Source organism: Pipistrellus hanaki, assembly GCF_964339955.1.
Source record: "Pipistrellus hanaki genome assembly, chromosome: 1".
Taxonomy (NCBI): domain Eukaryota; kingdom Metazoa; phylum Chordata; class Mammalia; order Chiroptera; family Vespertilionidae; genus Pipistrellus; species Pipistrellus hanaki.
The window spans coordinates 63,450,564-63,464,698 of NC_140503.1; the positions used below are offsets into that span (position 1 = coordinate 63,450,564).

The 14,135-nt window shown below is 42.1% G+C and overlaps 1 protein-coding gene across 1 annotated transcript in view; it reads left to right on the plus strand.

The window, feature by feature from the left end:
- Window positions 1–14,135, plus strand: part of FSIP1 (fibrous sheath interacting protein 1) — a 168,944-nt gene that overhangs the window by 146,998 nt on the left and 7,811 nt on the right. The window contains exon 11 of the mRNA XM_084890961.1: window positions 11,531–12,041. Coding sequence (XP_084747087.1) covers window positions 11,531–12,041 — 511 coding nt within the window. The remainder of the gene's footprint in view (window positions 1–11,530; window positions 12,042–14,135) is intronic.

Below are 14,135 nucleotides of genomic sequence, written 5' to 3' on the forward strand. Positions count from 1 at the left end.
TTTAAAGTTCTAGCTAGGAAGCCCTAAGGACATGTTATTGTTGTTCATCATATTCTCCTCCTCCTCCTCCTCCTTCTCAACTGATGATGTTTGTCTCTCCCCCCCCCCCCCCCCCAATTGATCTTTAGAGAGTAGAAGGGAGGAGAGAGACACACAGAGGGAAATACCAATGTGAGAGAGACACAGATTGGTTGCCTCCCTCACATGCCCCAACTGGGACCTAGGATCAAGCCTACAACTGAGGTATGTGCCTTTGACCAGAATCAATCCCATGATGCTTTAGTCTGAGGGCTGTCACTCTAACCACTAGGGCAGGGCTACAGATATTCTTTTTTTTTTTTTTTTTTTTTAAATATATTTTATTGATCTTGTACAGAGAGGAAGGGAGAGAGATAGAGAGTTAGAAACATCGATGAGAGAGAGTCATCGATCAGCTGCCTCTTGCACATCCCCTACTGGGGATATGCCCGCAACCAAGGTACATGCCCTTGACCGGATTCGAACCAGGGACCCTTCAGTCCCCAAGCCGACGCTCTATCCATTGAGCCAAACTGGTCCCTGCAGATATTCTTGAGGTTTTAACTATAATGAATCTTTCTAACTTGATTTATCTTTCAGCTGACCCCTTACTGAAGGACTCTGGCCCAGGGCAAATCATTTAAATAAATAATGGCCTTGACTTCTGACTCCATCATGGGCCAACTTATCTATATCTACATAGTGAAAATAGACTTTCAAACTGAGTGCAGGGAAGACTATGCAAATGATTTTCATAATTGTTACTATCCAGTAAACCAGCAATCTGCATAGCAGCGGGAGTTATTTGCTCTAAAGGTAACATACTGGGTATATTTCCCCAGGGAATGGAGAGGAGGTAGGTAGGTGAACCAGCCAGCCCCCTGTGACCAGGAAAAGCGCTCTGTCCTCACTTGCTCACCTCATTTCCAACAACCTCCTGGCCAACCTTTGTTTTGCTGGGAGTCTGTGGTGCAGGGGGGCCAGCCCCCTTCCAGCTTCGGAGCTGGAACCCAAGCCTTGTTTCTGGAAAGGAAGTGATGGAAGTGATACAGTCAGATGGAAGTAGACTTACTGTCTCTGTTGCTAGAAAACAGCAATTGCAAGCAATCCTCAAATGATAAATTTCCTGCCAAATGGAAAAATTAGAGCATCTTTCACCAGTCATCCTATTAGAAATCCAAGTAGAGATGTTGGTCTAGGTAAACTCTGAGCACATCTACATCCTTCTGACTTGGTTACCAGCTAAAGCTGAGTTCCTGGCTTCTTTTCAAGTTGGAGTAGTTGAGAACCCCGTATCTTATATCTAGTTTCTCCCATCTGTGCCGTTCTCCCCCTTTACACTGGGATCCTGCTGGTATCCCACCTCCCTTGTCCTTGTAGACAGAAAAGAAAGCCTGCATTCCTGATGACATGGAGACCAGCTCTGGCACCTGAGCTGAGAAGAACCATCACAGAATGCTCGGGGCACAGCAGACATTCACCAGGCAAGCCCTCAGGCCAACCTTCCAGGGCCTGTCTGTCCCAGCTGTTAGGGGAAGATCAGTGAGTTGGGCATGGGTGTGTCCTGCTCCACACGGTTACTTTGACACCCAAGCCTCACATAAAGCAGGCTTTCAACACCACTCTGACATTCATGAACTTACTTCAGAGCCGCTTGCCTTGACCTACTTCACACTCCATATTACTCTATCCACAGATCCTCCCCACTTCTGACTTGGGAGCTGACTCATTTTCCTGCTTATAGCCTTGCCTTCATTCCTAATGTTTTACATATTTTCTCTGGAAATGACCTTTGCTTCCCTTTTGACTAGAGTTCAGATTCTCCTTTGGCCAGAGAATCCTGACTATTCTGGGTAAAAATATGCCATATCTTTCCTGGCCCCTAGTACCATTGGTTTCTGGTATGGCCTCCTAAGAGCACTGTATCTGCTGGACTTTCCTTTATATGATTGGGGTAGACTTAGTGTAAGGACAGGAAAGGGAGAGGGAGCTGGGAAGGGAAGGATGAATAAAGCCATTCATTCTTTTTATCATTAGCACAATTGATGGAGACTTTCACATGAGCACCAATCATTTCACTCCATGATTTTTATTTTTTTATTATTTATTTATTTATTTATTTATTTATATTTTATTGATTTTTTACAGAGAGGAAGGGAAAGGGATAGAGAGCTAGAAACATCAATGAGAAAGAAACATTGACCAGCTGCCTCCTGCACATCCCCCACCGGGGATGTGCTGCAACCAAGGTACATGCCCTAGACCGGAATCAAACCTGGAACCCTTCAGTCCACAGGCCGACGCTCTATCCACTGAGCCAAACCAATTTCGGCTCACTCCATGATTTTTAGACTTATTTAATTTCCAAGAGCCACAGAAAGTGATATGAATCCATTGAGCCTATAAGAACCTATTGGGAGCATATTGACTTGATAGTGCTGCTCCGTACTCCATCTCGATGTCATTCTATCCATGAGTGAATCCTTTCTGAGAAGTAATTCTGCTTTTATATCTCAATTAATTATTCAGTGAGTACTCAGAGTGAATGAAATTGGTGAGGTTCTTAAACACCTTGATTGTTAGTCCTTTAGTTGGCTATACAACTTCATTAAGTGTTAGGTTCCTTCTGATGGTTATTTACTTCATAGCAATTATAGTTGAACATCATGGTAGATTTTTTTTGGTTCCCTGCTCTGCTTATACTCTCATCTTTGGGAAATCTCCCTTACCCACAGCCCTGCCAATAGCTTGGACTTGGGTGGCCATGTTCATACCATGTGACCACAGGTGGTTAGACTAGTGGTGAACACTTGAAACCGACATTGTCAGTTCATAATCTGGTCAGTGCCCAACCAGGTTATCTTGCTTGAAAATTTGAGTTAATGGACATAGAGACCATTGTCAGTCATTGGTAGGTGCCAGACTCTTAAGGTCATGTTGAATGAAGACCAAAGTCAGTTCATGCCTCATGGGCAAGCTGAGGTTGTGGGAGAGCAGAAACCAGCAATAAGCAAAGATGGCTGGTTTGCAGAAAGGAGGATGTACCAGACAAACAGCGGGTTAGGAGACCACACAAGGGACTCAGTAAGAGAATGACTTTGGCTATCGTTGGCTTCTCGGATCCAAACCTCAAAGGCCTATTCAAACTTCATTTCCTGCTTGTTGGTATCCATGAGATGACTTCACAGATCCTACAACACTCACCTCTACCACCTGAGATAGTTTTTCAGAGAAGCAAAAGACAAAGGAGTTCATTGCCTGCCTTTTTTCCCCCCTCTTTTTTAGATAAGGGTTTCTGTTCCTTATGGCTAAAAAACCTTGACTAAAACAAATTGCTACCGAGGTGTTGCCAGCAGTGGCTGCAACAGAGAGTTGTAAACTTATATCTTGGTAATTAAACAAAGGGTGGGATGTTTTCCAGTTGCTTATTTTGAAGTAGAACTTGATGTCATTGAAAGCTATTTATATCTATACTCTTGTTGTTAATCATTTAGGACACTGGCTTTCCACCCTATTCTCACTTGTGATAATCATATTGACTTTATAGGGTGGGTCTTTAGGAACTCAGCAGTTGTGGGGCAAAAACAACCCACCCAACATTGGACATAAGCTTACATCAAAGGACAAGATTGCCTCTGCTAGTTTATAGTGGTGGACTTTCTGATTATCTGCACCAGAGAGTAATCTTAATTGCCTTGTCAACAAATCCAGTGCCCAAATAACTGAAGATTTTTATGGCTGGGGAAACTCCTGATATATAGCATAGGAGGGGAGGCAGGGATGAGGTGAGGTAATCTATGGGCTGTGATCCATCTCCAGCAATTACAAGTTGCACTCATATTTAGCTCCTACACCAAAATGGTATTTATCTGGGTGGAGAAGTGTAAATAGTAGGCACCCTGGGAATGGAGCCGGGGTTGTCTTTTTTTTTTGTTTTTCTGAAATGAGCCAAAAGAAAGGGCACTTATGGAAGTTTGCATAAGACACTAAGCTAGTCTGGGTAATAAAAACCAAAGTTAAGCGAAATACTCTACAGGAAGATATTTTAATATCTGAGGGAATGGACAGAAAAGTGAATGTAAGTTGGAAAAATAATATTTAGAGATGGTAAAGGGAGAACTCATTTATAGTGAGAGGTTATATAGCCTAGTAGTTAACGCATACGCGCTCTAGTCTCAAACCTAGATTCATATCGCAGGTCCACCACTTAGTAGCCATAGGACCAGGAATGAGTTACTTAATTTCTCAGTTTCTTCATTTATAAAGTGGGAATAACAAGATAGCTACCTCATAGGTTTGCTGTGAAGATTAAAGGAATCGCCACATGTAATATGTACCACAGTAGGTGGTGAATAAATGCTAGTTACCACTATTCTGTAAGACACCACCTGGAGAAATAACGCCACAGTGTTCTATATTTTTTTCCTGATGAGAAAATCTAATACATTTACTCGTTGGCTATGGAATGTGTGTATTTTGGCTAAAACAAGAAAGAAGGTCCATAAAAAGGCTACTAAATGAAGATGGGAAGAGAGGGGCTTTTATATAAAGAGGAAAAAATAGATTGGGCTCCGATCTGGGAAAATGAAGACTGAGATGCACTATGATGAATGTCATGAAGGGCAGGAATAGCATGAATAATAACTTGTTTTTGAAATACAGGAAAATTAGAACTGGCGTGAAAGATGAATACTTTGAGGTGAATACTTGAACAGATGGTTACTTGACTGTGCTTGCACAGTGAGTCGTTCATTTATGGAGCTCGCTAGCTCAGGAGTTTCAGAGCAAGCTGTATACAGGGTATGTGCTATGGTTCTTTAACTATCAAGGGTAGTCAGGGGTGTTCCTGAGAGAGTCCCTGTTTCGTCCAGTTCAGCATATAGTAGTTTGTGTTAGTGTCGTACTTAGCCATTTCAAAACACTCAGCAACTTCAGTTCATTTGATTCCCATGGCACTGATTTACTATACAAAGTTTACACTGTGGGCAAGGCTCTGCAGGGAATCAAAAGGTGAGAAAGATGACTTGTGTTGAGGTTCCTGATCTATCTTGCCACCCAGAAGCTTAATATAATTAGGTCACTTATAATGTTTTGAGAACAGAGAATGTTTAGGGTTTCTTTTTGAGTTCAGAATTGGTATTGTGAATAAATTAAAGAAAAAAGTTCACTTTTTTAAATTATGATTTTTATAAATTCTACTCAGGCAACATTCTAATGTCAATTAAATGGCTTATTCTTACATTTATTTTTACTTTTAGAACATTTGTTCATAAAAAGTCACTTTATAGCTAGCAGTTAATTTAGAGATGATCTTTTTAAATTCCTCATTTTACAGCAGAAGGAGATGGGTTCCTTAGGTGACATGCACAAGGTGGCAAAGCTTGGGTCAAAGACCACGTTCTAATCTGTGTTTTCTTTCCCTTGAGGTGTCTTCCCCTCATACAGTGGTCGGTAAACTCATTAACCAACAGAGCCAAATATCAATAGCACAACGATTAAAATGTCTTTTGAGCCATATTTTTTAAACTTAAACTTCTTCTAACACCACTTCTTCAAAATATAATAGATTCACCCAGGCCGTGGTATTTTGTGAAAGAGCCACACTCAAGGGGCCAAATAGCTTCATGTGGCTTGCGAGCTGCAGTTTGCCAGCCACGGCCCAAGAGGACCAGGGAGATGTGGGTGAGCTTATTTCTGCGTGCACACAGACTCAGATGTGTTGTGCTTGAACTTGGAGTGCCCAGAAGCAGATTTACACCAGGGACGGCCTCTCACTTTTTTTTGTTTTAATAGTTTCATTGAAGATATCACATTTCCCACTTTATAATGCAGTCCTTTTACCGTGCATTATTTCCTTTCCCTGTGCACATAGTCCACATTCAAGTATCAAGAATGCCCACCCCCAATAGAATCCTTTTCCTCTAACACCCCACATTTGAAATCTTGGCATTGTCCTTGAGATTCCCACCTTCTTGCTGTGTGATTGTCTAATTTATCACTTCATCCTGTGTGAAGTCCCACACATTCTCCCCTTCCTATTCTATCAATATCACTCTTGTTCCCCCCCCCCCTCAGAATCTCATGATAGGATTATTAAAAGTTTTCTAACTTAAAAAAAAAAGAAAAAAAGAATGCCCAGTTATTTATTATGCAGCTGCTCAACTTTTTTTTTTTTTTTTTTTTTTAAAGAACAGCCTTTATTGAGGTATAATTTACATACTACACAGGTCACTCATTTAAGTGTACAATTCAATGATTTTTAGTAAGTGTATTAAGTTGCACAACCTTTGCCATCCATTTTTACAACATTTTCTTCATCCCAACAGGATGGATGGTGAGAAGGGACTGGAAGGAATTCCTAGGGAGAGCAGACTTTTAGGTGCTGTGCAAGTATAAAGGTGCTGAGTTCCCAGGAACAGGAATTCCAGGAGGGACAGGGAAGATCACGGGATGGATGTTGCTCTGGGGAGGGGCTGTGGCTCAGTGAAAACATCACCTGCTTAGGGAGGCCTTCCCAGTGCACACAGCAGCTTGCTGTGTCTTTTCCTGGGCTCAGTGTCAGCCTGTTCAGGGTCATGGGTCTGCTGGCCCCTCTGGACTGTGAGTCCTGCTTTGTGTCCCCGGAACTTAGCCTCATCTCTGGCAAGCAGCAGGGCCTCAGTAATAAGTGCTTTCTAGCTCTTCATATCCCTTCTCAGCGGCTGGCACATGGGGACTTTCCCCAGCAAACAACAATGATAGGAGCAGAATCTGACTGTCTGGGTGTGTGGGACCGAGTAAGTGCAGGCTAGGCATCAGAGTTCTGGGTCTGGTCTGGCTCTGCTCTGACCATTGGTCTCTCTATGCTGGCAGCTGCTCAACTTTTAAAACTGCGTTGGAATTTACTACAAATTTGGGTCCTTCAATATTATGTGTGGAACAGTGCTAAATCTTTGCTGAAGGTTGGCTGAATCAACCTCTTTGGTGATAGGCCCAAAGGAGGCACCACCAGACAGATGGAGGGGCTCCACCACTAGGGAAACCCCAGGCATTCCTCCCGGCATTGTTCCTGCACTCCGGTGCAGCTCTGTAATGATGAGGTCGCAGACATTTCCCAACTCTTTCTGCTGATGTTCAAAATGATCAAGTCAGCTGATGATATCATTGTACTCATCAAGAATCTTGTTTGTCCTCATCATTGATCTTGCCTTGAAATTTTTCATCTTCATCAGTTGCTTTCATATTGAACACATAGGATTCAAATAAATTCCAGGAAGATATCTTGCCCCACTAATCTTCAGCTCTGTACTTCTCAGCTTCCTGGATCATGTGCTGAACATCTTCCTTGCTCAGACAACTCTCTTTAAAAAAAAATTTTAAGTTCTTGATTGTTGAAAGTATTACACGAGTCTCCTTTCCCCCCATTGACCTCTCCCTGCCCGCTCTCACATCCCCAGCACATGCCCTCACCCCCTACTGTCTCTGTCCATTGGTGCATGCATAAAAGTCCTTTGGTTGATCTATTACACTCCTCCCACCCTCCCCTACTTTCCCTCTGAGGTTTGATGGTCTGTTTGATGCTTTTATATTTCTGGATCTATTTTTGTTCATCAGTTTATGTTGCTCATTATATTCCATATGAGTAAATGAGTGAAAGTGTGATATTTATCTTTCTCCGACTGGCTTATTTCACTTAGCATAATGCTCTCCAGGTACATCCATGCTGTTGCAAATGGTAAGAGGAGTTATTATTATTATTTTTACAGCAGCGTAGTATTCCATTGTGTAGATTTACCACTGGCTTTTAATCCACTCATCTGCTAATGGACACTTGTCAGTAAAGTGTCAGTAAAAATATTGCTATGAGATATGGCTCAGATTAGTCTTGTTAGTGATGGCAAACTTGTCCTCTTTTCCTGCATTCTTATCCATAGCAGACACATTGAGGATGCCATTGGCATCAATATCAAAAGTGACTTCAATCTGAGGAATACCATGAGGTGCAGGAGGTATGCCTATGAGTTCAAACCTGCCACTCAGGTGGTTATCCATCATTACCAAGTTGCATGCTCACTGTCATAAACCTGAATGAGCACCCGGGGCTGGTTGTCAGAGGTAGGTAGTGGAGGTCTGTTTCTGCGTGGTAGGAACGGTAATATTGTGCTTGATGAGTACCATCATGATTCCACCAGCAGTCTCATGCCAAGGGAAAGAGGAGTGTCTTGAACATTTCCGGATTTGTCTCTCTGACTGCCTGGACAGCTGCACCATAGCAGCAGCATCATCCAGGCTGATGCTCTTACTCAACTCTTTTCCATTGAAGAAGTCCTGCAGCAGTTTCTGAACCTTGGGATATGGGTAGAACCACCCGTCAGGACAATATTATAGATCTGGGACTTGTCAAGCTTGGCATCCCAAAGAAGGCTCCTCACTGAAGGAATGAGTGGAGAGAGGGAGCTAGGCTCCAATCAGGAAACATTTCTTTATAGGCGTTTCTGGTAAATGATGTAAAGAGGTGGTGTAAGAAATGGACTAGAATTTCCAAGGCTCCCGTAACTTGTGGTATTTCACACTCTAAAAAAACAATAAAAAAAACAAAACCCCTCACTTTGTACCCATTTTACTTATAATTTTATATTCTTTTTTCTTAAAAATGTACCCTCCCCCTGCTTCAAGATTATATAAATTTCAGACTCCATAAAATTTACTGGATTTACTTCTTTATGTCTAAAGATATAGTTGGTTAGGAATTTCATTTTAAGATTTCATATTTTTATTTTTAAATTAAAATTTCTTAAAAATATGAATACATTTAAATTAATTTTATATTTTAAGTTAATTTTAATTATAACTAATTAAAAATTATAGCATGTTTTAACAAAAATGGCAGCTCCTTGCCCCCTCCCCCTTCTCTACCTCTTAGTTTGTTCTCTGGAATCAGCCACTTTTAATTCCTCTAGATGTGCCCCCTACTCTTTACTTCTATCTTATTTCATAATAACTTGTTTTTTTAATTGATTAATTTTATATCTATTTATAACGATAGGAAATTTTATATGATAATGGTGTTATTATTGACATGACTTCCTGTGATGGTAGCTAAGAATTTAACTTTGTTACTCCAAACATCCCTTTTCTCTCCTCCCATTTCCCCTAACCAGTTAAATCACAAGTTATTATCACTGTTCTTATTATGATGACTGTATAAATATTATAGCAAAAACAAGTAGTATCCTATGACATCCTTTCTTGTACAACTTTTTGTCCTAGAGTTAATAATTACCTTATTTTCTTTTGCTAAATTTTCTGTGTTCTCTCTGAAATACTACCTTTCTTTTCATAAAGCTTTTTGTTCTCAGAGTTCATAATTGCTTTGTTTTTACTTTTTTTTTTTTTTCGTGCCTAGCCAAATACATCATCAGAACTGTCAACTAGCTATCTTATCGATATTGCTTGTGGAAGTGGCCAAACCTATCAGATAATCTACCAATCTCACCCCCTCCCCCAGACCTCCTTCCATATTCTTTATCCTCTTGCTCCAGTATGGACTGGTTTTTCCCTAGCATCTGGAAATTTCTTATGATAAGCCTTCGGTGAGAATGACACTTAGTGGACCCTTTCTAAATCCTAGGATTGTCTATCCATTATGAACTGTTTTACAGAAGCAGGTTTTGAAAGATATTTTAAGTAGTATCCTGTACCATACAAGGATGGCCTTCATTTTATAGTTGACTAGGTTTACATGGTGGGGTGAGGGGAGTGCTCCTAATGGATAAAGTGCCACACCTGGCTTTCAGAAATCTAGTGAACGAAGTAGGATTTGTGAGTATATAGTTCAGTTCCTATTTGTTGTTACAGGTTTGCTAACCGTAGGGTGAATTACATGAATTTTGAATCCCAGATAATTATTAAGAATATATTTCCAAATTCTTGTTACTGTCAAACTCATAATGACACTTGCCACTATGAGAACTAGTTTTTAATTTATAGAAGTTAAATATAATTTTAAAACATGATATATTTTTAACTCATGATACAAAATTTGCTTTTCATACTATTTTTTTTATTAGCTAATTAGAATCATTTCACAGTAACGAGGAATTGACTATACTAGTTCCAATAGTAGCATTTCCCTCCCCTTCTGTACCCCCAGTACTTTACATATGCAGAGAATTTGGTTAATTATTATAATGGACTACAAAGTAGGCCAATAGCATTGTCTTACTATGCTGAAGTAGAATTTAAGGCCATTGCAATTAATATTTAGGTTTTCTTACATTTAGGGGACTTTCTGTTCTTTGATAATTCATTCCCCTATAAAGGAGGACTGAAGATTTTCTAGATAATATATGATGTAAATTAGTGATAGCCCAGCCTGTGTACTCAGTGGTTGAGCATCACCCAAAGAGGTTCCTGGTTTGGTTCCTGGTAAGGGCACATGCCTGGGTTGCAGGCTCAATCCCCAGTTGCAGTGTGCAAGAGGCAGCTGATTGATGTTTCTCTCTATCCTCCTTCTTTCCTCTCTCTATAAAAATAAATAAAAACATACTTTAAAAAATCAAAGATGGTGCTGATTCTTTAGAGAAGATTTTTTTTTAGTGTGATTCAATATATTTTAATCCCATTCTTTTTGAGACTGTTGCAATTCAAGTGGCTTGCTGTTTAGTTGAATCCTTGTAGAACATGGCCCTACACTTTGATTTAATATTTTATTTCCTGAGATCATCTCTGGAAGAAAAAATGCTTTTAAGTCCTTAAGATCTTGCTTGAAACACCCAGCCCTGATAATCTCACAAGCAGAGATTAAGTGTGTTTGATCATATCTTTCTCCCAGAATGCACTGCTATTGGAATGCCCCTGACTTCTGTCTAGACCTGCAGCTTTGACACAACTATACATCTCAGGATGCACCACCCCATTCACCCTTCCTTTTCTGTCTTCAGTGGTATTGTCTGCTGAAAGCTGTGGACAGACATAGGAGTGGTGAATCTCCAGGGGCAGGTGTAATCTGCCCTGATTGTCGGAGATTTTTTTCCAGTTAAGGATTTGGGTGGTGATAGGGTTCCCACTGAAGAGTGGGGCCTGGAGGAGGGGGGCGCAGAGAAACACCCACTGGAGATTATGGCAGGATTCCTGGCTCTTTATCAAAGAGGAGGCTGCTCATTTCTCTGCTTGATGTTCCAAGATTTATAAAATTGAAAGTGCTTCCTAATAACTTCATTTCATCTCAAGTTACTGATATGTGTCCAGTGTTACTGGTTTATTTGGTGAAGTAATTAATTTCCATCAGTGCTGTGGGCCTTTTCCCTGTATTTAGCATGTGAATAATTCTAAACTTATTTTCTAGGGATGCTGTACATTTCTCCTGCAATTTTGGGTGCCTTATAAAGAATGATTTTGCTATTTGAGTGTTTTGTGTAAGGGGTTTCAGGGCACTTGGATTTATATTGTATTACTGGAAACTTACCCCCCCCCCAAAAAAAAAAGTTTATTCAATCAGTTGACTATGAAAACTTTTGGCTTGTTTCATCAGTTAGATTCAGCACCACTTCTCTCTGAGGAGCAGTTAAGGCGTCTTCTGGATGGATGCACATTCAAACAAACACCCATGACCGCACTTCCTTCAGAAAGAGAAAAGGAAGACAGTGAGGATATAACACCTGAGTCCTCCCAGCTTTCCAGATCTCTCCTCTCCGAATTACTAACTGAGTCAGAAACAAAAGTCAAAAGCACGGAGGTGGGAGATGCAAACGTGCCTGGGAATGCAGACTGTGAAACATCCACAGGCTACTACCTCAGCAAAGCCCTGACGGGGCATCATGTGTCACCGGCTCTGGCCATTGAAGCCGAGAATGTGAAATGCCTCCAGTGTCCCCAGGACGAGGTTATCGGTGACACAGAGGATTATTTTATGTCGAAGACTCTTGGCATTGGACGACTGAGAAGGCCTTCTTTTTTGGATGATCCCTCGTATGGCATCGATGTGAGTCTTTTCTCCGAAGTCCAACATCTGAAACCCAGCCCTTCAGAGAATCCAAAAACAGGTAAGGCCTGAATGGTGGATAATTCTTACTGAGTATCTCAATATAAGGGTATTTATTGTAAGTTAAAGTAAAGTAAGATATGGAGGTATATTTGTGAGTCACAGGTGGTGTCAATTAAGAGCATACAAACATAAATTTATCAGTGTTCATATGAGATCAAGATTGTGGTTAGTACTCTTGTGAAATACATTGTTTTTAATGGTAATTAATGCATGTTCTTTAAAAAAATATATGTTCTTTTATTGGTATGTAATGTTATATAAAATTCAGGTATATATCATTTTAATTCAATATTTGTATACGCTATGTAGTGATCACCACCAAAAGTCTAGTTACCATCCTTCACTATATAACTGACCCCTTTCACTCACTTCACATACCTGAACTCCTTTCCCCTTTGGCAATCACCTATGAGATTTTTTGTTTAGTTTTATCTGTTCACTTGTTTTTTTTTTTAGATTCCACATATGAGTGGAATCATATGGTATTTGTCTTTCTCCATCTGATTTATTTCACTTAGCATAATGACCTTAAGGTACATCCATCAATATTGTCGCAAATGGCAAGATTTTGTTATCTTTTAACTACCCTGTTTCCCTGAAAATAAGACAGTGTCTTATATTAATTTTTGCTCCCAAAGATGTGCTAGATCTTATTTTCAGGGGATGTCTTATTTTTCCAGGTGCTAGGTCTTATTTTCGGAGGATGTCTTATTTTCGGGGAAACACAGTAGTGGCCTGGTGCACAAAATTCATGCAGTGTGTGTGGGGGGGTAGGTGTCCCTCAGCCTGGCCTGCATCATCTCCAATCTGGGACCCCTTGGGGGATGTCCGAATGCCGGTTTGGGCCCAATTGCTGTGGGCCTAAACTGGCAGTCAGACATCCCTCTTGAAATCTGGGGCCACTGGCTCCTAACATCTTACCTGCCTGCCTGCCTGATAACTCCTAACCACTCTGCCTGCTGGCCTGCTCTCTCCCAACTGCCCCCCTCCACCAGTCTGCTTGCCCCAAACTTACCTCCCCTGCTGGTCTAATCGTCCCCAACTGCCCTCCCTTCCTGGCTTGATCACCCCTAACCACCTCTGCCTCAGCCCTGTCACTATGGCTTTGTCCAGAAGGATGCCAGAAGGTCTCCTGGTCTAATTAACATATTACCCTTTTATTAGTATAGATAGAGGCCTGCTGCACAGGTGGGAGCTGGCTGGTCTGCCCTGAAGGGAGTCCCAGATCAGCATGGGGGACCCCTTTGGGTGCAGGATCAGCCTGGGTGAGGGACCTGAGGGGTTCCATGCCCCATTGTGGTGGGGGTCCCTACTGGGGGTGGTGCTAGCCTGGGCGAGGGACTGGGGCAGTTTGCAGGCTGGCCACACCCCATTGGGATGGGGGGTCCCTGCTGGGGTGTGTGGCCAGGCTGGGTGAAGGGCTGAGGGCCATTTCTAGGCTGGCCACACAACCTTCAGGGTGGGGGTGCCAGCTGTGGGGCATGGCTGGCCTGGGCGAGGGGCTGATGGCTGTTTGAAGTCTGGCCATGCCCCCGTGAGGGTCCCCACTGGAGGTGGGGTGGGCCTGGGAAAGGGGCTGATGGCCATCTACAAGCTGGCCATGCCCCCATCAGAGTGAGGGTCCTTAAGGGGTGTGTGGCTAGCCTGGGGGAGGGGCTGAGGGCTGTTTGGGGGTGGTTTGCAGGCTAGCCAAGCCCTGGGCTTTGTCCAGAAGGACGTCTGGAAGGTCTCTGGAAGGTCTCCCATTCTAATTAGCATATTATTCTTTTATTAGTATAGACTTCAAGCCCGGTGCATGAAATTTGTGCATGGAGAAGTGTCCCTCAGCCAAGCCTGCAACCTCTCCAATCTGAGACCCCTCTCACAATCCAGGACTGCTGGCTCCCAACTGCTCGCCTGCCTGCCTACCTGATTGCCCCTAACTGCCCTCCCCTGCGAACCTTGTCATGCCTAATTGCCCTCCCTTGCTGGCTTGGTCATCCTTAACTGCCCTTCCCTGTTGGCCCAATCACCCCTAACTTCCCTCCCTTGCCAGCCTGGTCATCCTTAACTGCCCTTCCCTATTGGCCTGATCAACCCTAACTTCCCTCCC